Source organism: Amphibalanus amphitrite, unplaced genomic scaffold (genome assembly GCF_019059575.1).
Source record: "Amphibalanus amphitrite isolate SeventyFive unplaced genomic scaffold, NRLGWU_Aamphi_draft 001254F_arrow, whole genome shotgun sequence".
Classification (NCBI taxonomy): Eukaryota; Metazoa; Arthropoda; class Thecostraca; order Balanomorpha; family Balanidae; genus Amphibalanus; species Amphibalanus amphitrite.
Window position 1 is genome coordinate 117,114 of NW_024882747.1, and position 24,016 is coordinate 141,129.

At 50.0% G+C, this 24,016-nt stretch overlaps 1 protein-coding gene across 1 annotated transcript; it reads left to right on the forward strand.

The window, feature by feature from the left end:
* Nucleotides 1-18,621: 18,621 nt before the first annotated feature.
* Nucleotides 18,622-23,842, forward strand: LOC122371532. The gene is made up of 4 exons (XM_043347914.1): nucleotides 18,622-19,309; nucleotides 19,742-19,829; nucleotides 20,570-20,819; nucleotides 22,201-23,842. The coding sequence occupies exons 1-4, from the start codon at nucleotides 19,150-19,152 to the stop codon at nucleotides 23,767-23,769; spliced, it is 2,067 nt and encodes a 688-aa protein (XP_043203849.1). The 5' UTR covers nucleotides 18,622-19,149; the 3' UTR covers nucleotides 23,770-23,842.
* The last annotated feature ends 174 nt before the right edge of the window (nucleotides 23,843-24,016 follow it).

Genomic DNA, 24,016 nt, shown 5'->3' on the forward strand with positions numbered 1-24,016 from the left:
AATATAATAGCCGAAAAATCCAAAAAGTTTTCGGAATTTCGCAAAAACCAGAACATATATGATAGTCCTCACCACCTTCTATCCACATACCAAATTTGAGATTGATACCTCTTTTTTTGGCGAAGTTATAGCGAAAAACTGTTCAAAATTGATGACGTCAAATTTTCAAACTCAATTTTTAGCAATTCTAGACCCCGTAGCGCAAAACAAAGACCACCATTAGATTCCCCATGACGAGCTGCATCGAATCAATACCCGTTTTATGCAAAACTATCAACTTTAAAATTTGACCTTTCTTGACCTGACCTTGACCTGACCTTCACCAGAAAGTGACCTAAGCCGTACCTGATGGTCTTATAAACAACACCATTGAGTTGGAAATGAAAAATTGGCCATAAAACATGCATCGCACAACCTTAGTACCTAAAGTTAGGTTCATGTGACCTGACCTGTGACCCTTGGTGACCTGACCTGTGACCTGACCTGGTATTGTCAGTGACCTCTTATAGCAACATATGTACTTGGCAACTGACGCCCTATCGCTGATTCTCGACAAAATGCGTTTTCTTCGGTGTTATAGCGCATTCCCTAGATGACCCGTGAACGGTGAAACATGTCATCTTTGACCTGACCTGTGACGTCATCGGTGACCCTGAGGTCAATGAAATTTGGTTTCCTTCAACAAATTTGACAGGCCTTTCGAACGCCGTTTGAATTTTGCGGATCGGTCAAGTAGCTTCGGAGATACGAGGGGGGGGGGCAAAAAATAGCCCCCCCCCCACCGGTCGCGTTATAAACAGACCCCACCAGGGCGCCGGTTAAATCAACGAGTAACGACCCAAAATTTGGGATTCAGTAGCACGTTTGCTACTATCGTACTCGTATGCGTCATATTCAATCGCGTCCTTCGTCGACTGATATACTTTTTATGGGAAATACGTTTATTTCGACGAAGTTCAAAGCTATTGGCTAAGTCGGCGTTGGTCAAAGCACAGTGTTGGCATGAGAGGTCATGAGTAACATGGTTAACTTTGTATTCAATGGTTTTAATGATGCCAAAAATCAATGACATATCTGAAAAAAATTGACCACCAAAGCAAAAATGTCCATTCCAATATTGTGCTTCATGATGCCGAAACTCTTTTGGTTCTTATTTTCGGAGAGAAAAAAAACATCGTAAAAGAAAACGAAAGGCATGCTATTACATATCTAACTCAGAGATCTTTCAAGGCTTGCAAATAAGCTTATTATTGAAGCTCGTGTGGTTAAAAAATTGACATTGATCTGTTTTTAGGTAAATGTTACCTAATGGAACTTTCAGTTGCACGTGAGGTTAAATGTAAGTCAAATAGCCTTGACATTCCATTTAATATTAGAATTCAATTTCAGAAATGTTAAAAAGGTGCCTCAGTTAAACTTTTCAGGCGCCGCTTTGCGTGCCTCACTGCGATAGTTATTTTTGGAGGCACGTTGTTGTTAAATGGCCGTCCCCCTTCAGTCATTAACTTTCGGCTGGCAGTTACGTCATGCACAGATCAGCAACCCAATACATATATATTATGCAGATAAGCAGGACATCGTATCTGTCAGAGCAGTGGCGCAGCCAGGATTTCGTTTCGGGGGGGTCATCGCCTCCAAAGCGGGCCCCCTAGTGTGCGGGCTCCCCACCCATTTTTCAGAATCTTTCCATATTTCATACGCATTCTGCTGAGCGGGCCCCCTTTACCTGCATGATAACCCTGAGCGAGTTTGAATCGGAAAATTTTGATAGAACAATAGCTCGGTAATCACCTGGTGTTCAATTTCCACGTGAATTGACCATGACAGAAATATGTTACTATGACGCATGAATTCGTATCTTTCGAGGTCGAAATTTGCCCCTTCCGCAATATGCATAGCATATATGCAAACGGAACTGTTGTCTGCTTCTGTCGGACAAGATTTAAGCAGTCACACGTGCCTGTCCTAACTCAGTCATCTATTGGCTGCTGTAGTAGATTGTGCTTTATTCTTCTTCATTACGTGAATTCGCTCACAAGCAGTTTTAACCCTCGCCGGCACAGGGGGAGGGGATGATGCAGCCTCCCCCGCTAAGGTTTTTCGCGAATAACTCGGGTAAAAATCGGCCGATCGCGACCAAACTTTCAGTACCCTCGCGTTGATCAGTTTTACATCTACCCTAGAAATTTCATGACCCTGACCCAAATGGCCTTTGACCTGTGACCTACTTTCCGAGACCATGTTTGGCCAGAATCGCAATTCGGCATATGCCGGCTCGCATTTGCCGCGCGTTTGCAGTCTTTTCGTGGTTTCAAGCATTCAAACATGTGAGTTGGTGCTGCTTCCATGCATTAGGGTGGATTTCAAGGTCACCTGAAGGTCAGGTCAGGTCATTGACCTATGATGACCTCGGTACTTTTTTCGAATTATACATGTTTCCAGGCTAGTTTTTGGAGCTGAATCCGAATTTAGCAACCATTTGAACATTTACAAAGTAGTTTTGGTGCCTTCGTAACATGTTACGAAGCTGCCAGAGGCGGCTGGCACGTAGGTACAGTCGTGTACAGGTGGATGGTCCTCTACTCTTCATCCACCGGGTTCCTATGGCTCAGCATTGGCAGCAGCCGCCTGGTACCGGTAGGCTGTGCCGCATGACCCGAGAGTGAAGCGGCACAGTCTACCCGCGCCGTTTGACATCGGCTCGGGTCGCCGGGTGGAGCGCTATGTAGACCAGCTGCTGCGTCAGACCAGCGCGGGGGGAGGGGCTCGTCTCAGTGGTTGGCGTGGGCTGGCGAGTGGTGTGGGGCGTGTTGGTGGACCATTGGGGCTGGTCGAGTGTGTGTGGTCACTTTCTGGACCTGCATTGCACATTTTGCGTCGCTTAACAATTGCATTCCTGTTTTTGATAAGCATAATGCACGGAAGACCCAGCGAATATAATTTACTTTACTTGTGCATTGTGCAAAACGTGATTTGGCACGGTATCGAGGCAACCATAGGTCTTGTGCCTATGCATGATATTTAGGCAATGTGTTTATGAAAACGGTAGATTGATGCTGGATGTCAATTCGTATGCTAAACGTCGGCACGTATTAAATGAATGAATGAATCAATCAATCAATCAAACAGTCAATCGACATGTATAAAACCGTGTAAATGGCTCGCAACCACTAATAGTAATCAAACCATCCTAACTCGGAAAAGCAGCCGGAGCCCTGGTGAGGCTCGAACCGGGACTCCACGCTGTAAATCTTGCCAATGATCCATCATCATTCCACCAAGCTAGAGTGCCCGGCGCCCGAACCCACAAAAACATTAATTGACTTTGCCGCCGACCTCCCGGCCCCGCCGCCCGCCCGGCCAGACTTTGCCCCGGCCGTAGCCACTATCCGGTGTAGCTCAGCGTAGGAGTGCGCGACTGCCAAACTGACCGGTAATGAGGTGCCCGGTTCGAAACGCTTCGGATGCTGAATGTTTATTTCTCGGTGGGAGGCTTTGCGTTTAGCCCACTTTTCAGAAATATCATTTGGAGACTGACCTGTTTTCTTTCTTTGCTGCAATTCATGAGGAGACCGTATGCACCCTTACCTGTCCTTCCGCACCCCACTTGGGAGATGGGTGGTTGCCCCCCCCCCATGGGTTTTGTGAATATCTCTAAAACGAATTTTTGGAGGGGGGATACGATCGGTTCTATGCGACAAGTGACCACACACGCCCAGCCCCAGGTCCGCTCACTCCTTACCCATATCACCCCCTCCCCACACCACACTCCAGCCCGCCTCATCCACCGAGCCGAGCCATAACGAGCCTCAGGGCACCGGGGCGCGACCTGTCAGCGATGTTATATAATAACAGTGACAATATATCAAATCCGTGAACTCCATGAATGTCGTCTCGCAGATCCGGCAGTTTGAGCTTCAACGACTGAATGCTGAGGTGTCCAATTATCAGGTCTGGTCCAGTGTCGCCGTGGCGGCGCCAGCTCGCGCCGCCTCGATGTCCCCGACGCCTGGACGCGCCCCTGCCCCCGCGGCGCACGCAACCGCCGGCCCCGTCCCCGCCGGTTCGCTGACAGGTCGCGCCCCGGGGCGCTGAGGCTCGTCATGGCTCGGCTCGGTGGATGAGGCGGGCTGGAGTGTGGCGTGGGGAGGAAGTGATGTGGGGAGGGAGTGAGCGGACCTGGGGCTGGGCGTGTGTGGTCACTTGTCGCATAGAACCGATCGTATATCCCCCTCCAAAAATTCGTTTTAGAGATATTCACAAAACCCATGGGAGGGGGGGTCAACCACCCTCTCCCAAGTGGGGTGCGGAAGGACCAGAGGTTAAGGGTGCATACGGTCTCCTCATGAATTGCAGCAAAGAAAGAAAACAGGCCAGTCACCAATTGATCTTTCTGAAAAGTAGACTAAACGCAAAGCCTCCCAACGAGAAATAAATATCCAGCATCCGAAGCGTTTCGAACCGGGCCCCTCACTAACGGTCAGTTTGACAGTCGAGCACTCCTACGCTGAGCTACACCGGATGGTGGCTACGGCCGGGGCAAAGTCTGGCCGGGCGGGCGGCGGGGCCGGGAGGTCGGCGGCAAAGTCAATTAATGTTTTTGTGGGTTCGGGTGCCGGTCACTCTAGCTTGGTGAAATGATGATGGATCATAAGCAAAATTTACAGCGTGGAGTCCCGGTTCGAGCCTCATCAGGGCTCCGGCTGCTTTTCCGAGTTAGGATGGTTTGATTGCTATTAGTGGTTGCGAGCCATTTATACGGTTTTATACATGTGGATTGATTGTTTGATTGATTGATTGATTCAATCATTCATTTAATACGTGCCGACATTTAGCATATGAATTGACATCCAGCATCAATCTACCGTTTTCATAAACGTATTGCCTAAATATCATGCATAGGCACAAGACCTATGGTTGCCTCGATACCGTGCCAAATCACGTTTTGCACAATGCACAAGTAAAGTAAATTATATTCGCTGGGTCTTCCGTGCATTGTGCTTATCAAAAACAGGAATGCAATTGTTAAGCGACGCAAAATGTGCAATGCAGGTCCAGGAAGTGACCACACACACCCGACCAGCCCCAATGGTCCACCAACACGCCCCACACCACTCGCCAGCCCACGCCACGCCAATCACTGAGACGAGCCCCTCCCCCCCCCGCGCTGGTCTGACGCAACAGCTGGTCTACAAAGCGCTCCACCCGGCGACCCGAGCCGATGTCAAACGGCGCGGGTAGACTGTGCCGCATAACTTTCGGGTCATGCGGCACAGCCTACCGGTACCAGGCGGCTGCTGCCAATGCTGAGCCATAGGAACCCGATGGATAAAGAGTAGAGGACCATCAACCTGTACACGACTGTACTACGAATACCGTAGCTCAGTTGGTAGAGCGTTGGACTCCGCGTGGTGAGAGCACGCGTTCCCGGTTACAACAGGCCGGGTTCGAAGCGCGACGGGCGCTTGACATTTATGGGCCTCCTGACAGGTATGGTTGCGGTTGGTGGCAGGCCGTAGCCAGGTGAAGTCAGTGAGGGGACCGGCCGTGCGCGGCTATGTGCACACGTTAAACTTTGGACTCTAAATTCTGCCATAGAACTGGAATTGCGCGATCGGAGGGTAGAGGGCATGGGTCACCGCAACAAGCTTCGCTTAGCGGTGGCTCTGTCCTTGTGAATCCTTCCCATCAAAAGGTTCGGTCTAAATTTATTTTAAAAAAAATACCCGGCAGGACCCCTACACTGTAAAAAATATTGACTAGCCCCTCGTCAAATGATTCTCAACGCTAAATGTCGGGGGTACAGACTAGTTTTGCATCCTACTTTTGACACACGCTGCGAGCCCCTGGCTTGTTTTGTGTTCGTCAGATGACAGTTACCAAGTGTCGGTTAGTTTTTACCACGTCCCAAAAATAGCAGGAGCGTTTCTGCCTTGTTTTGGAAGCAGGTCCTCGTTAATGCTGTGTGTGATAACAAAGTACCTAGTAACAATAATAGCGAAAAACAACGTCAAAACGAGGGCGGCTTGTTTAGTGACGATGCTCAAAAGAGGCATCGTCTTGTTCCTACGTAACGAATGAAGCTCAAACTAGGTCAAAACTAACGTATTGCTCAACCCATAGTCAGATGACCAGCAGATCCTACGCCGCCCAATCCAGTCATCGAATTTGCCAGCGAATTCGTTTGAAGACCATCATATTCTTAAATATCGGTGGTCTTCAAACGAAATCCCTTACCGGTTTGATGACGAATTCATCTGGCCCATTCCAAAAACGCTAAAGATAAAATGAAAGTGTATTTCTGAAATAATGTGCTTTCTTGCAATGCACCTTTCGTATATCAAGCGAACATTTCACTTCCAGCGCCCGTTTACAGTTATCAATCGAATCAGAAGCATGCACATATCGATAGATCTGAACCTAAGAACACAGAAGACATTTTGTAGAGTACCTGTCTGAGCCTATGCAGTGGAGCCCGTGAGCCGCCCAACCGCAGCTGCCTCATGAACTTGATGATAGGTCTGAACCTCAGATTGGCCAGAGCTTGGCCGTCAATAACCAGCTTATTTATATCCACAGTTGTAGTGACTTAGGGTTTGGAATTTGCCAAACCTAAGTTTTGATTACCAAGAGAAGTTTTGTACTTCTTGCACTTGCCTTTTCTTCATAACTTTGGCGGAAATCGTCGTAGTGAAACTTCAGTGTTCCGTTAGCTGTCTGTTCTTGAGAGAGTTGGCCAGGCCGGACACCGGGGGCGGCTCCACAACTTTTGAAAAATCAAACCTAAGTCCTATTGCACTGCATGGAGAGCAATTCATTTAAAATCGCTCTTGTCCCCCCCCCCCCCACGACAACTTTGCAAACGTCTCTGCGCGATTTAGTTGAGAATAATGGCTTATGGCAAGTTATTGAATCAGAACGTCGATCACTGCATGGGTCATATATCGGAAAGCAATTCTTCATAACTAGACACTGCACAAATGGAAACGATACAGGTTTGCCCAGTGATAAACACTCGCACTTCACAGACGCACGCACCCCCGACCGGACGCGGCACGGCACACGGCGCAACCGGCGCCGGGTAAGCCGGGAACGCATTAAGTGAAGGATTCACAGGTGCGCAACTTTAACCCTCGCCCGCACATGGGGGGGGGGGGGTGGTTGCCACCCCCCCAGGTAGTCTTTCTGCTCTGCACTCAACATTTTTAGAGCTAGAAGGCTGATTTTTCGTATAGCTGCTCCTCTATCCTTTCTTGATGTCCACTGAAAATTTCAAGTTTCTGTGGTTTTTGGTTTCGGAGATATGACCTTGTTTTTCAGGTCATGTCATGACCCAAATGGCCAATTCTCAACATCTTGCGTTGGCTATGGGCCTTGTGAGCTTTTAACACCTTGATTTCGGCCTTTTATGCCAATCCTACCTCCCACCTATCATGAAACATGTTGTTCGACGATGTACAGAGGTCAAGGTCAGGGTCAAGGTCAACCTAGGTCATCTAAGATAATTGCGTTTTAGGCAAGCTGAATTTACTTTTTTTGAAATTTTTTGACTACATTTTTGGTAAAAGCTTCTCAGATCATGATTTCATGTAATATGGACACATAAACAATCGGTGCACACATCAGTATACACACAGACACACACAGACATACAAACACATATTATTGACCTTGACCTAACTTGACCTGAGATGACCTCAGCAGCAAAAACCTGGTCGGGTAGTGTGACAAAGAGGTTCTAGCTGGCTTGGCACCAGAAAACGGCATCGTCATCGGTATATGACAAGCAGCGCGCTTGATATCCAACGGTGACCTAAAACAGCAACATTTTTTAGTTTGACCTGACCTGGAAGGTCAATGACTGACCTGAGAAGGTAAAACTGGGTATCATTGGATTCGTCTCTTCCCAAAGAATCTTTTTGGTCTTTACCGCTAAGCTCTATCTCCAACAGGAACGAAACGGCGCGGGGGGGTGGCAACTAGAGATGTCAATCACATACCAACTTTTTGGTATACCGATACCAAACCGATACCAACTTGGTATTTGGTATTTCAATCCTAATGTACTTGGTATTTTGTTGGTATTGTGAACCCTCACTTATGTATAAGAGGCTAAGAAATTGGTTAAAAGTCGGTATTTCCCTCATGTTATGAAGTTGGTCAGTGGCGTATCTAGGATTTCTCTCAGGGGGGGTCCGCAGTCAAAAGGGCCCTTGACTGACTGGGTTGAAAGGGCCCTTAAGTGGCAAAAGGGCCCTTGTAGCCTGAGTTGAAAGGGCGTTCAACCTGCGTCCCGTGGGGGGGAGGCGAAACGGCCCCCGGTCCTCTTCCGTAGCTATCTCCTAAATGACTGCAGACATCCCCACCAAACTTTTAGGACCTCTACGGGCATCCATTTTACACATTGTGACCAATTTTTTCCAGAGGCTATGATAGGTTGGCCGCAAATGACGTCATGTTCTGCCATTTTCGACCCAAAAAAGGTTTCGCAGGAAGAGCTGTCAGCCCTACAGAGCTGTAGAAACATAAAAATGTTCCGAGATAAAAGTGTACAATTTACAGGCCTAGGTCAAATCTGAGCACAGTTTAGCCCCGCCTTGGGTTGGGCCCAGGCTGGAGCGTTGACCCTAGGTCAAATCTGAGCACAAATTACAGAAAGAGTGTCAAAAGAGTTTTGTTTGTTTTGTTGGGCTATACCCTTTCGGTCTGACCAGACCATTTCAGGGCCGGAAGGATGATAGGAATTGAGGGAGACATTGGTCTGGGCGGGCACCTTGGTGAGTCACCGGGGCTGAGCCTGTCCAACAGGACAGGCCGACCAGCCCCCCAAGTGCTCACTGCACCCGGTTACGAGTGTGCTTCCTTAGGAGCTGCAGTGCGCTCCAATGGGAGCCGCCCGCATGGCATAAAGTTGCCCGTCCAGGTCCAGCCTGGATCATGGGTTGCGGCATGGAGGAGAAGGATTTGAATGTCCTGAGGATGGAACCGGCGAAACGGGTGTTAACCCGCGCCGGGCCGTTGGCACACCTGTTAGTGCATCTTTTCCGCACATGTTGTGAAAATTTCAGACCCAGGTCGCCTTAGGTCAGGTCACCAGGTCACGCCAAGTGACCTCACCTCAGAAAAAATAAGAATGCTCGTCATAGCTACACCGATTGATCGATTGCCTTGAAACTTTCAGCGACTGATAAGAGCAACATTATCTATAAAATGTTTATCTCGGAATTTTGATATCGGTGACCTAAGGTCAGGTCAATATCGCGGCCTCTCCATTACCTATCAGTCAATGGGAGAAAATTGAAAAGCGTCTGTTTTGCACGAACGCTATTCTAGACACTCTCTAACATCGAGATGTAAATACAATTGGCACACTGACTCGGAAAATGGCAACTGTGACCCCTCGTTATGTCCCCAAGGTCATCTCAGGTCACGAACAGAATCTAACAGTTTTTCGCCAATAACTTCTGATAGAGGCGTGCTAGAGCGCTGAAAACGCCTTAGATGTGTTCGACTCGACGTTGCGGATCGACTGATATGCAACATGACCTTTTCCGGTCAGGTCATGACCTTGACCTGAGGTCAAATTTTCAAATTGACCTTTCAAGGTCCAATTATAGTACATTCGACGCGTCTCGACGAGAGGAACACGATGCTGGCAAAATTAATGTCATGACTCTTTTGAGTCAAAAGTTATTGCCGAAAAAAACGCTTTTCGTAAAAACGGCTATTTTTGGAGTTTTTGCCCTCTGGAGGCTAAACCGTTGACCTGAGGTCAAATCTGAGAACACTTCTCAGAAAGGTCTGTAAAAGGGCTATTGAATGCCCTTTTCTCTGGCGCTGTAGCTCTATCGGTTCCCGAGATAGTCGTTGGCAATTTCCAAAATGTTGGAATAGTCAACATTTTACCTTTGGTGACCCCTGGTGACCTGACCTTTGACCTGACCCAAAAAATGACCTTTGTGTTTTCGTCCTTATTTTGGACGTTCTTTCGATTGCCGCTTTTCGCGTGTCGCTACGTGGCCCAGGAGCCGAGTTAGAAGGGGGGTGTTCAGACACACCCCCCTTCCGGCCCGGCGCGGAATCTCAGAGCACAGGCCCGGCGCGGGTTAAAAGAGCTATTAACCCGCGCCCTGGTGGGGTCTGTTTATAACGCGACCTGATGGGGGGGGGCTATTTTTTGCCCCCCCCCCTCGTATCTCCGAAACTACTGGACGGATCCGCAAAATTCAAACGGCGTTCGAAAGGCCTGTCAAATTTGTCGAAGGAAACCAAATTTCATTGACCTCGGGGTCACCGATGACGTCACAGGTCAGGTCAAAGATGAAATGTTTCACCGTTCACGGATCTACTAGGGAATGCGCTATAACACCGAGGAAAACGCATTTTGTCGAGAATCAGCGATAGGGCGTCAGTTGCCTAGTAGATATGTTGCTATTAGAGGTCACTGACAATACCAGGTCAGGTCACAGGTCAGGTCACCAAGGGTCACAGGTCAGGTCACATGAGCCCAACTTTACTAAGGTTGTGTGATGCATGTTTTATGGCCAATTTTTCATTTCCAACTCAATGGTGTTGGTTATAAGACTATAAGGTACGGCTTAGGTTACTTTCTGGTGAAGGTCAGGTCAACGTCAGGTCAAGGTCAGGCCAAAAAAGGTCAAATTTTAAAGTTGATAGTTTTGCATAAAATGAGTATTGATTCGATGCAGCTCGTCACTGGGAGTCTAATGGTGGTCTTTGTTTTGCGCTCCGGGGTCTAGAATTGCTAAAAATTGAGTTTGAAAATTTGACGTCATCAATTTTGAACAGTTTTTTCGCTATATCTTCGCCAAAAAAAGAGGTATCAATCTAAAATTTGGTATGTGGATGGAAGGCGGTAAGGACTATCACATAAATTCCGGTTTTTGCGAAATTCAAAAAACTTTTTGGATTTTTCGACTATTATATACAAAAAATCTATTTTTTGATTTTTTAGGGTCAAAACCAAAACATTTCAAAAATCCGAGATAGCAGTTTTGTAGCCCTGTCAATTCTACAGCTTTTATGTCTCTATCATTTTTCTGTATTTGCAAAGCTATAGGCCAGACAGCTCTTCCCGCGAAACCCTTTTTTGGGTCGAAAACGGCAGAACATGACGTCACTCTGACGTCATTTCCGGCCAACCTATCATAGCTTTTGGAAAATTTTTTGGTCACAATGTGTAAAATTGATGTCCGGGAGGGTACTGGAAGTTTGGTGACGATCGGCGCAGCGGTTCTGGAGATATATTGAAAAGTCTGTAGGGGGGGGGGGCAAAAAATAGCCCCCCCCCACCAGGTCGCGGGTTAACTACGCTTTTGCCCGGCACGGCATTCATTTCCGAGTGATGCGGCGGTTTGTTGAAAATTGTCGAAATTGGACCAGAAAATTGGCGAAATTTAGCCTTGGATGACCTATGTGAACTGACCTTTGACCTGATCTAAAAAGTGACCAGAGTAATTTCGTCATTATTGTTTGCGTCCTTTCGTACGCTGCCTTTGGCGTGCTGGTACGTGGCTCAGAAGCCGAGTTAGAAGCAGGGGTGTGGAGCCGGAGCTGGAGCCGGAGCCGCCGGAGCCGGCATATTATGCCCGGAGCCGGAGCCGGAGCCGGAGCCGTCCAAAAAGGCGGCGACTCCGGCTGCTTTTTTTGAAGAGGAAAAAATTATTGACCTACATAGTTCGGTTTGACAGTACAAGGCAGTAAAACATGTGGTATTCAAAATAGCTTTGTTATGCAAATACAGAAGCAACGTGAACCAATCCTTAATCTTTTCTCTTCCACCCGTATTTAATTGTATAGAGGATGTACTGAGTATTGGAGCCGGAGCCGCCGGAGCCGGACCATTTTACTCGGAGCCGGAGCCGGAGCCGAATCCGATTTTTTCTACAGAGCTGGAGCCGGAGACGTCTGAAATTTCCACGGCTCCGCATCCCTGGTTAGAAGGACCCTGGCCGGCCGAGTGGGAGGGTGGGTGCCACCACATCGTTTTTTTTTTGCGACAGCTCGGAACACGTCGGCAACAGAGAGCCAAAACTGGGCATAGCTACCTGACCTTTGATGCAAACCGGGCCTTGTGACACCTGCATTTTCAAGGGGGGCCTCTGGTCGTCTTAAGGACCCTCTGTTACCCTCAGAGGGACCCTCTGATGGCCTCTGCAGACCATCACTGGCCTCAAAGGGCACTCTAGTGGCCTCCATGGACCTTCTGGGTACCTGAAAGGGCCCTTTGTTTTCTCTCCAGGGGCCCTTGTTTACCTCAGCAGGTCCTCTTTTACTTCAGATGGCCGTATGTTTGTCTAATACATGAGGCCCCTGGTGGCCTGAGAGGCCCTGTTTGTGCCCCAAAGGGCCCTTTGTTGACCTCTTAAGGTCCCTAGTTGGGCCTAAAAAGTCCTCTGATTGTCCTAAAGGGCCCTCTGTTCCCCTCAGAGGGCCAGTCTTTTCCTCAGAGTGCCTGCTGACCTCATAGAGCCCATAGTGGCCTGACATAGCCTTCATATCACCTCAGAGGGCCCTCTGGTGTAAGGCTCAAGTGACCTTCTCAGAGGGCTCCGGCTGCCCTGTGACTGACAATTGTCCACTCTTATCCCCCTTTTGGGTGACCTATTTCCCCCTCTGACACCCAAGCCAAAATACAATTTTGGGACACTGACTCCGAGGGCCAGTTGATTTTCAGAGGGCCCTCTTTGAAGTGGATGTGAGGACCCGCTATTCGCCTCAGAGGGCCCTCTGGTGGCTTCAGACTTCAGAGGACCCTATTTTGGTATCAGCGGGCGCCTCTCTGTGGCATCAGAGGGCCCTCAGAGGCCTCAAATGGCCCTATTACATCTCAGAGAGCTGTCTTTGAACTCAGAGGGATCTTTTTTACTTCTTTGTGGTGTCTAAGGGGACCCTCTGGCCTTTGTTCGCCTCAAGGGGCCTCAAGGGGTCCTCCGATGACTTCCAAGGACCCTCTTTGATCTCAGAGGGCCTGATGACCTCATAGGGCTCATGGTGGTCTGACATAGCATCATATCACCTCAGAAGGCCCTCCAGTGGCCTGAGGGCTGAGAGGGCACTTTGTGGCCTTTGAAGGCCCTCCATTCGCCTTAGAGGGCCCTCTTTGATCTCTTTGATCTCTTCGATCTCAGAGGGTCCTCTTTGAGGTGGCTGTGAGGGCCCTTTTTCACCTCAGAGGGCCCTCTGGTGACCTCCAGGGACCATCTTTGATCTAAGAGGGCCGTCTGGTGGCCTCATAGGATACCTTGTGGCCTGAAATTGACCCTCGTACCTCAGAGGCCCTTCTGTTCGTCTTAACAGGCCCTCTGCTGGTCTAAGCGGACCCTTTGTGTTCCTGGGAGGGCCCCCTGAGTACCTGAGAGGGCCCTCTGTGTGTTTGAGAGGGCCCTCTGTGTGCCTGAGGGGGCCCTATGTGTACCTTGAGAGGGTCCTCTGTGTGGCTGAGAGGGCCCTCTGTGTGTCTCAGAGGACCATATGTGTACCTGAGAGGGCCCTCTGTGTGTCTGAGAGGGCCCTTTGTGTGTCTCAGAGGGCCTTTGTGTGCCTGAGAAGGCCTCCTGTGTGCCTGAGAGGGCCCTCTGTGTGTTTGAGAGGGCCCTCTATGTGCCTGAAAGGGCCCCCTGTGTACCTGAGAGGGCCCTCTGTGTGCCTGAGGGGGCCCTATGTGTGCCTGAGAGGGCCCTCTGTGAGCCTGAGAGGGCCCTCTGTGTACCTGAGAGGGCCCTCTGTGTGTCTCAGAGCCCTCAGAGGACCATATGTGTACCTGAGAGGGCCCTCTGTGTGCCTGAGGGGGCCCTATGTGTGCCTGAGAGGGCCCTCTGTGAGCCTGAGAGGGCCCTCTGTGTGCCTGATAGGGCCCTCTGTGTACCTGAGAGGGCCCTCTGAGTGCCTGAGAGGGCCCTCTGGGCTCTGGCCCCCGTTCGTCTCAGAGGGTCCCTTTATTCGCCCCTTCAGAAGGCCCTCTGTTTGCCTCAAAGGGCCCTCTGTTTGCCTAAAAGGACCCCCTATTCGCCTCAGAGGGCCCTTTGGTGACCACAGGGGGCTCTATTGTTGCATTGGAGGACCCTCTGTTGCCTCCGAGCCGGCCCTTTTTTATCTCAGAGGACCCTCTTTGACCTCAGAGGGCTCTTTTCGACCTATTCGAGATGTCTGAGAGGGCCCTCTGGGCTCTGGCCCCAGTTCGCCTCAGAGGGCCCTTAGCTTTGGTGACCACAGGGGGCTCTATTGTTGCATTGTAGGGCCCTCTGTTGCCTCCGAGGGCCTTTTTTTATCTCAGAAGGCCCTCTTTGAGCTCAGAGGGCTCTTTTCGACCTCTTCGAGATGTCTGTGAGGGCCCTCGGGCCTGAGAGGGCCCTCGGAGTGCTTGAGAGGGCCCTCTGAGAGCCTGAGAGGGCCCTCTGAGTGCCTGAGAGGGCCCTCTGAAAGCCTAAGAGGGCCCTCTGAGTGCCTGAGAGGGCCCTCTGGGCTCTGGCCCCCGTTCGTCTCAGAGGGTCCCTTTATTCGCCCCTTCAGAGGGCCCTCTGTTTGCCTCAAAGGGCCCTCTGTTTGCCTCAAAGGGCCCTCTGTTTGCCTAAAAGGACCCCCTATTTGCCTCAGAGGGCCCTTTGGTGACCACAGGGGGCTCTATTGTTGCATTGTAGGGCCCTCTGTTGCCTCCGAGGGCCCTTTTTGATCTCAGAGGGCCCTCTTTGAGCTCAGAGGGCTCTTTTCGACCTCTTCAAGATGTCTGAGAGGGCCCTCGGGCCTGAGAGGGCCCTCTGAGTGCCTGAGAGGGCCCTCTGAGTGCTTGAGAGGGCCCTCTGAGTGCCTGAGAGGGCCCTCTGAGTGCCTGAGAGGGCCCTCTGAAAGCCTGAGAGGGCCCTCTGAGTGCCTGAGAGGGCCCTCTGAGTGCCTGAGAGGGCCCTCTGTGTGTCTGAGAGGGCCCTCTGTGTGCCTGAGAAGGTCCTGTTCGTTGTAAAGGGCCCTTAATTTACTCTACAAGGTCCCTCGTTGGCCTAAAGGGGTCCTCTGATAGTCCTAAAAGGGTCCCTAAAAATGTAATTGATACTTTTCATTATGTAAAAAAAATGTAAGTGGTGAAAAGGGCCCTCAAAGTGTTTTCAATTTTTTTCGAGTAAAAAAAAAATTTTTTTTGCTCCAGGGGGGACCCTAGGACCCCCAGGGTCCCCCCTTGGATACGCCACTGAAGTTGGTTTGGTATCGGTTTTTCTTCATGGTTTATGTTGGTATTTGGTTTGGTATCGGTATTCAGATTTTCTGTATTTGACATCACTAGTGGCAACCACCCCCCCCCCCCCATGTGCGTTCTAGGATGGGAAAATGGCATGTGCGGGCGAGGGTTATTGCGAACAATAAAAACCTACCGCAAACGATTAAAAAAAAAGTTTTAGGGCAATCGGAAATACAAATGTATTGACTTATAGAAATAAAATTTTCATTCACCTTCCAAATAACCCAAAAATTTATTTGCCGTAAAAAGTGTCTGGAAATGGAAAGTTGCAAACATGATTCAGCAAGTAGGGAAACGCAGCAGCTACCTGGCGAATAATCTCAGGCTGGTTTAGTGACGAGTGCATTGCTACGGCTTGTTCCGCACCCTTCACAGATTACTATGACAAAACTACCCCTAGTATTTTGATCATCCTGAGGCTGGCTTTCACCTAATAATTTGATGAGGGTCTTCCTCGTTTCGGATTGAGGCGAAAACAAACGTCAAACAACCTTGATAGTTAATTCAGCACTTCAAAACAAAGGTACACCTAGGGTATCATTACAATACCGGATCATAACGATCTGGATAGTTCTCAGCCTGTAAGCAAACTAAGCGGTAACTAGTCAAGTGGTAGGTACCGGAAGCATTGACAACCTGGTGACTGTTTCGAGACCCTTGTTTTGACACATAGCTCGTCAATATTTTTTACAGTGTACTGGTTGACCTGACCTGACCTGACCCGACCTGGCTTAAATGCATAAAGACATCATCTGTGATCAAAACTAATATGATAACTATTCATGATCAGTACCCCGAAAAACCCTATAGCAGCCACAATTAACGACGTTCTAACAGGTCCCGATTTTCCCGATTTTTCGGTCATTGACCTGATCTGGAAGGTCAACCAATTACCAAGAACCTTAAAATTGGGTATCGTCGGCTTCCTCTCGTCACGGGGAACACGCTCGTATTTCCCGCGAAGCTCTAGCTCGATCATGGGCCAAACACGAAGGGGTCGTATCACCCCCCCCCCCCCTCTTGTGCCGTCGAAGGACGCAAAATGGCCGGAATGGCCTGTGCCGGCGAGGGTTAACGCGCTCATATGGGACATGTATTGCCATGGGCCGGGTTTGTTGTGGCGTGGTGATGTGGTGACGTAGATTCTGTCTGCTATCGAGGTCCCGGCATGGTGTTACTTAGCGCGGGGTACGGGCCCGACCGTTGCGCCAAGTGCGCTGAAATTTGCGCAACTTATAGATTAAGGATGGGCAACGTGCCTTTGAGGGTCTCAGCTCGATCGGATTGATAGCGAGCACATGACGCGTGCTCAAAAAGTGCAAATTCGCGTTATGGACTTTACATGTATGTATAAATCGGCTTGCAAAACCGGGCGAAAATGACTAAATTTGCCAGGCACTGGTCCGGTCCCCGTGCAGTATCTCGGTAACCGTGGGCCCAATCGCCACGGGGTATCGTGTAGAGAATCGAAAGGGCTATCGAATGGTGTGCGGTGCAGGGATGGCACGCGCCACGTGCACCCGTGAGGGCACTTATGCTGGGAAATTTACGTTTCGGACAGATTTGGGACTTAATGCTATTTTCGGGTGACTGTTTGACGGAGCGGGTTCAAACAACGCCTGTTGGCAAAAGAAATGTTCCGCCTCTCATGGAAAAATTGTGAAAAGCTAATTGATCAAAAACAAGGTGGAACAAATCGCTGGAGAGAATGGTATTTGTTAATGACTTACTTAATTACACGGGTTTTACTGCATAACCTGGTACGTTTGACAGTTGAAAATGGCATAGTTGGAAAGAGCATTCAATTTTGTCCAAAATCCAATCATCGCTTTTGCATGACGAGCAACAGTATTCTTAAAAATATAAATGTTGGAAACCTCTACATAGTAATTCATCGATGGCTGTCATTTTTCAATAACCTACGTCAACCGTTGTTATAAACTACACATGACATGTTCTATAGTAGAACGCATGCTTATCAGACACGAGCACCTCGATGCAATGGATATTTTTTCCCAATCCAAAATGCTTAGCCGTCAAAAAGCAATCAACCGAAATGGATACATCACCCACGGACACAAGACCAACCAAACGCCCACCGATCGAAAATACCCCTTATTCGCTTTGCGGAGCAAGCGGGTCACCCTAGCGGGCCCCATTCAACCAGGGGCCCGGGCCCTATCCACACGGGGGCCCGGGCCACGTCCACCTGGGGCTCCGGGCCCCGTCCACCCGGGGCTCCGGAGCCCGTCCACCAGGGGGCCCGGGCCCCATCCATCCGGGGGCCGGGCCTCGTTCTCCCGGGGGCCGGGCCCCATTCACCCGGGGGTCCGGCGTCCACCCGGGGCCCGGGGCCCGTTCTACCGGGGGCCCGGACCTATCCACGGGGGTCCCGGGCCCCATCCACCCAGGGGGCCCGGGCCCATTCTCCCAGGGGACCGGGTCAATTCTCCCGGGGGCCCGGGCCCGTTCTCCAATCTCCCGGGGCCCGGGGCCCGTTCTCCCGGGGGCCCGGACCCATCAACGGGGGGCCCGGACCCATCAACGGGGGGCCCGGGCCCCATCCACCCAGGAGGCCCTGGCCCCATCCACCCAGGAGGCCCGGGCCCGTTAACCCAGGGGCCCGGGTCAATTCTCCCGGGGCCCGGGCCCGTTTTCCGGGAGGCCCGGGTCCGTTCTCCAATCTCCCGGGGCCCGGGCCCGTTCTCCCGGGGGCCCGGGCCCCATCCACCCAGGAGGCCCGGGCCCGTTCTCCCAGGGGCCCGGATCAATTCTCCCGGGGGCCCGGGCCCGTTCTCCGGGAGGCCCGGGTCCGTTCTCCAATCTCCCGGGGCCCGGGGCCCGTTCTCCCGGGGCCCAGACCCATCAACGGGGGGGCCGGGCCCCATCCACCCAGGAGGCCCGGGCCCCATCCACCCAGGAGGCCCGGGCCCGTTCTCCCAGGGGCCGGGCCCGTTCTCCCGGGGGCCCGGGCCCCGTCCACCTGGGGCCCCAGGCCGACCCCTCACCCGTGGTGTCCCAGTAGGCATTTCTCGAAGCGGGCTCGTCCGATTAGATTATGGCCTCTCTCCTCCCTCTCTCTCTCTCTCTCTCCCTCTCTCCCTCTCTCTCTCTCTCTCCCCCTCTCTCTCTCTCGAGCGGGCCCCTGACAGAAATTTCGGGGGGGGTCAGCTGACCCTCTGACCCCCCCCTGGCTGCGCCACTGTGTCAGAGCTATTATTTCAATAAGATGGAACAAAATACTTATATTACACCGCCAGGGCATCGTAAACGAATATCTATTGGTAGAGCTGAAAGATCTCTAGGTGACATGCGCGAGTGTTCAAACGTATGGTCAGAATGGAAGACCTATGCACGCAACTGCGCAAGACAGTCGGGGAGTGAAACTTCTAAAATAACCCACGCCGAAGAGGAATGGAAATGCAATGGAAATGTTGGAAAAGTCAAGGGAAAAGTCGCAGACAAGTGATGTGTGTTTTTGAAAACACCAGTCAAGCCGGCCTTGGTCAAGTCATTAGCTTCAGACCGTCTGGATAATTTACTTTGACGTGTTTTGCGGTTTCTTAGCATCATATTCCGAAGTTTTCATCCTACCGGCTATTGTGAGCAGTGCAACAAGAGAAGGAACGCTTCAAAGATAACGGTTCTTTTTGTCAGATGCGATGAATCTGTGGTGCAGAGCCGTTTATCACGGAGGGCAGTAAAAGTGGGATTATTGTCTGGAAGTGTCAAAAATGCAGGAGCATTTTCATGACTGATCGCCTAACGCTTATCAGCAACTTCTAGCAGAACAGCGCTGTAAAGCATTAGGGGTGTGTTCCATTCAAATGAGGTTGAAACAAGCCAGGGTAATGCTTATACCCATTTTGACGCAAGCTGATTAGTAAAAGTGCGGTATCATGGAGCATTCTTATTTTTCGGCTCTTGTTACTGATACAAATGCTAAAAAGGAAGACCAAGATGACCCTTATTCTAAAACAGGAGCATTTCAACACCTTCAGAAACGCTGGGAAAGCAAGGTTGAGACAAGAGGCGCATTGGCTGAAACATTTCGGTGCAGTAAGTACTTGGATATTGTAACATCTATCAATTGATGTATGCATTTCATCACACGCTGATTGCCAAGGTCCCGGAAAAAGAATTATATTTTAGGATAATTGTAAGATCTTTATTCCATCAGTATTAGGTAACTATATATTACAACTGCCTATAATATATTTTTACTGGATTTTAAAGTCACTTGCGATCACGAGATGAATGTAATTGAAGTTAATATCGCTATCAACTCTAGTGGAATTTGAAATAAGGAAAATAGCAATAATATCAAATCGCTTTGAGCAAAAAAACGTGCAAGCTACCAATTACCTTCGAAACAGGTGCGATAGAAAGTGTGTGTGTGTGTGTTTTTTTTTTTACAGAATATGCTGCCTTAGAAAGTAAGGACAACCCAAAACCTGTAATATTTACGTCAATATTTTGTACACTTTTCAGAGGACGACAATGTACATCCCAACCAAGATCTCAACGAACAGGAGAGTGACTTATTTCTGGGAGAGTATGTCACAGACGATACTATCAAGTAAGCATAAAAGCTAATAAAATTATAAGTACGTTTTGATGCTTCGAACCACGATATCATTCGATATCGTGGTTTGTTGAACTGTTTTTTTATTACGATATCAAGTTTTGTTGATTGTTGACTAAAATTTTGACATTTGACTAAAATTTTCGGCACCAGCTCTCTTTGAATTTAATTGGCTGCAAGCGAAAACCTATGTGAGCTGTTAGCTATATAATAGCCGTTTTCACGACGGCTATCTGGCGAATGCACCTAATTTGACCAAATCTGCACCAAATCTGACCAAATGTGTACCAAATGTGTACCAGATGGCCGTCGCGAAAACGGCTAATAGCTGTACGAGTACATATTCACCACCTAACACACTAAAGAAATATCATCCAAAAAAAAAAGATCATCCACGAACGTAATGACTAATGACATTTTTAAGTTGACAAATATGCTACGAAACAGTGTGCGGTTTGGTGTTTGCTGTTGTTATGTGGTGTTGTATAGTTACGTATCAGACCAGCCCATGCCAAATATAAACATTTGGCGCTGGCTGATAAAAATAATAATAGCCGTTTTTACGACGGCCATCTGGTACACATTTGGTGCACATCTGGTGCATGTTAGGTGCAGATTTGGTCAAATTAGGTGCACTCACCGGATACCCCGTCGTGAAAACGGCTAATAATGCGTCAAGTAAGTACTCTTTATGCTAGCTATATGTAATATGACTCCACCACTCCTACCACCAGATACTTCCCGGAGAGTTCGTTCCGCCCGAAGCTTCAGATGGCCTACCAAGTACCTCCGGGCTCGTGTCCGAGGCGGGTGGCCGTCGAGAGGCGCCGCCGTCAGTTCCTCTCACAGGACATCGGCCAGCTTCTGCAGGAGGCTGGCGTCGACACCGACCTGCTCACCCCGGACTTGAACTCGCCGACTGATCCGTGCGCCGAGCGGCCACCGCCGCCCCGCATCCTGCCAACTGTGACTCCTCTGGAGGAGGTGAGAGAATGATGGTAGTGGAATGGTTTGGTGAGGGGTGAGGCGCTGCTGAAAAGGCCGCTGGGGTGGCACAAGAGACGGGTGGGAAGCTGAGGAGGTTGGAAGGTTATGAAATATGAATAAGGCAAAAGCAACAAGAATGGGTGTCACCACATTCATGCTTATTGCAGTTAAAGTGTACGTGAATGATACTTCCAGAGTTCATCAGGCGAGTCAAGAATGAACCAGAGGTGTAGGAAGAAAAATCATGCTTAACCCTCGCCGGCACAGGCCATTTTGCGTCCTTCGACGGCACAAGGGGGGGGGGGGGGGTTGGTACGACCCCCCCCTCGCGTTTGGCCCCTGATCGAGCTAGAGCTTCGCGGAAAAAACGAGCGTGTTGCCCGTCACGAGACGAAGCCGATGATACCCAATTTTAAGGTCCTAGGTCATCGGGTGACCTTCCAGGTCAGGTCAATGACCCGAAAACCGGGAAAATCGGAACCTGTTAGAAAGTCGTAAAGCGTGGCTGCTATGTGGTTTTCCGGGGTGCTGATCACGAATATCGTGTTAGTTTTGATCATAGATGATGTCTTTAAGCATTTAGACCAGGTCGGGTCAGGTCAGGTCAGGTCAACCGGTAGGGGTTGTGACGGGTATTCGTAATACGTGTCAACCGCCTCTGACAGCTTCGTAACATGTTACGAAGGCACCGAAACTACTTCGTAAATGTTCAAATGGATGCTAAATTCGAATTCAGCTCCAAAAACTAGCCTAGAAACATGTAAAACTCGAAAAAGTGAACCGAGGTCACCCGAGGTCACCAAAGGTCAATGACCTGACCTGACCTTCAGGTGACCTTGACACCCACCCTAATGCATGGGAGCAACATCAAATCACATGTTTGAACGTTTGAAACCACGAAAAGCTTGCAAACGCGCGGCTAATGCGAGCCGACATACGCCGAATCGCGATTCCGGCCAAACATGGTCTCAGAAAAGAGGTCACAGGTCAAAGGTCATTTGGGTCAGGGTCATGAAATTTTCAGGGTAGGTGTAAAATTGATCAATGCGAGGGTACTGAAAGTTTCGTCGCGATCGGCCGCTTTTTACGCGAGTTATTCGCGAAAAACCTTAGGGGGGGGGTTGCATCAACCCCCCCCCCCCCCTGTGCCGGCGAGGGTTAAAGGGTGAGCTTTGGAAAAGCAAGGGAAAATGACAACAGATTGAGAGAGAGAAAGAGAGAGAGAGAGAGAGAGAGAGAGGGGGGGGGGGGAAAGAGAGACGAGGAATGATGATAATTTAAAGTGTAGAGTGAAGTTAAAGATGTAATCTAAGTAGTGGTTTGAGGTCAATGTCTGGTAGGTACGCATGAAAATCAATAATCAATTGTGCGTTCTCAGGTGATGGCTGGGATGCTTGCTGATGGTGGAGTGGAAGAAGAAGAAGACATGTACATATCAGACGAGGAAGAAGAGGAAGAGGAAGAGTACTACAGTGGTGAAGAGCTGCCCGAGTTCGGAAGCGACGAGGAAGATGAATCCAACGTTGGCAGTGTGAAGCGACAGTCCATGTATGTTCCCAGACGAGGTAGTCGAAGGAAGTCGCATAGGAAGTCCGTCAAACCACCGACCGGAGCCGAAAAAGAAAAGGAGGAAGAAGAAGAAGGGGCTGGTGTCGCCGACGAAAGGGAAGGTTCAGCCAAGAGCAAGAGCTCCGACAGCAAGGAAGGTTCAGTTAAGAGCAAAAGTGATAGTAAAGGTAGTTCTGGTGGAAGCAAGCGATCAAGCAAAGAAGGCTCAAGTCAGAGTGGTAGCAAACAAGGCTCCGCGAAGAGCTCTGGTTCTAGCAGAGATGGGTCTGCGAAGGAGAAGATCAAGGACAGTAAGACAGCGAGCCGTGAGGGCTCCGCAAAAAGCAAGCATTCCAGTTCATCAGGATCAGCAAAAAGCAAGCATTCTGGATCAGGAGGTTCTGCTAAAAGTAAAGGGAGTAAGAGTTCTGGCGAGGGATCAAGTGGTCGAGGATCTGCAGACAAGGAAGCACTGGCCTCAGACGAAACTGGTGAGAAAGAAGGAAAGGGTCGCACCAGGGGAAAGTCTATTCTGAAGAAGAGAAAAGAGTCGCATGGCTCCTCCCTCATCCGTAGAGCCCCAACTCCGAAACGATTCTCGGTTGGCAAGAATTTGGCCATCGAGGTGTACACGATGACCAGGGACGATCCACTGCGCAAGTCACTTGCTGTTGAGGAGCTCGGCAAGGAACATCCAAAACCTCCATCGGCCGGTCCCGAAGAGCAGTCCGAGAGAGCCGAGCTAAGTCCGGCCCTCGATGAAGGCGTTGTAGAAAACTTAAGCGACATCAGTGAAAGCGATATCGACAGCCTGGAGGAGTTTCTTGGACTACGACGCATGCAGGCGCTAGACCTGGAGCCGGACGCGAACGCTCGTACGGCACGCACACTGCCTCTGCACTGGTTCGACGACACCTCCTTCGACGACAGGCTGCCAGAGGAGTGGCTGACCATCGCTGTCGAGAACGGCTTCCAGCACCCAGTGCCGGTCATGGCGTTCCTGCCGAAGGAGAAACAGTCGCGTCGGCTCTCTATGGTCGTCGACCCGCTGTCCAAGGCGCTGACGGCTCGACACATCATCTTCACCCTATCGTCGGGACCGCACGTCTGGACGCCGGCGGCAGTCATCGGCTACCACCCGGCGCGAGCCCTCTACATGCTGAGGCGCATCGACGTCCGCGAGTACTTCCTGTTGCCGCGCATCTATGTCATGTTCTGCGCGGAGGACCCGGCCAGGTTCTGTGAGCGCGTCCAGGCCGCTGTCCGTCTGCGTCAGATCATGCAGGACCTGCTGCGGTATCACCTCTACGTGGACTGCATGCCCACCTCCTTCCTTGGTCAGCTCAACATCGAACAGGTGGGTAGAATATCTCATGATCGCTGCGTCGTGCGATGCTAAAAAGGGGCGCTTTACCACTGTTTAGCTGTTTCTATGAAGTTGGAAATACATGTGATTAAGTCACCTATTAGAAGAGGATATTTTTGTCATCGCCAGTCTGAGAGCTAGGCTATCGCTTAAATTTGTTTTCATTTCGGTGAAACATGACAGTTGATGAACAACGATCGGCGATGGGCATATTTACAAACACAAGAATATGCTGTGATATGAATGTATTTCCTATATAATTAACACTCCACTGTAATTG

Bases quoted from the DNA above. Each gene is read 5' to 3' on its own strand.
- LOC122371532 (XM_043347914.1), top strand. From the start codon at position 19,150: ATGGAGCATTCTTATTTTTCGGCTCTTGTTACTGATACAAATGCTAAA. The intron at 19,310-19,741 runs GTAAGTACTTGG...TACACTTTTCAG, and splicing joins GGCTGAAACATTTCGGTGCA to AGGACGACAATGTACATCCC. The intron at 19,830-20,569 runs GTAAGCATAAAA...TCCTACCACCAG, and splicing joins GTCACAGACGATACTATCAA to ATACTTCCCGGAGAGTTCGT.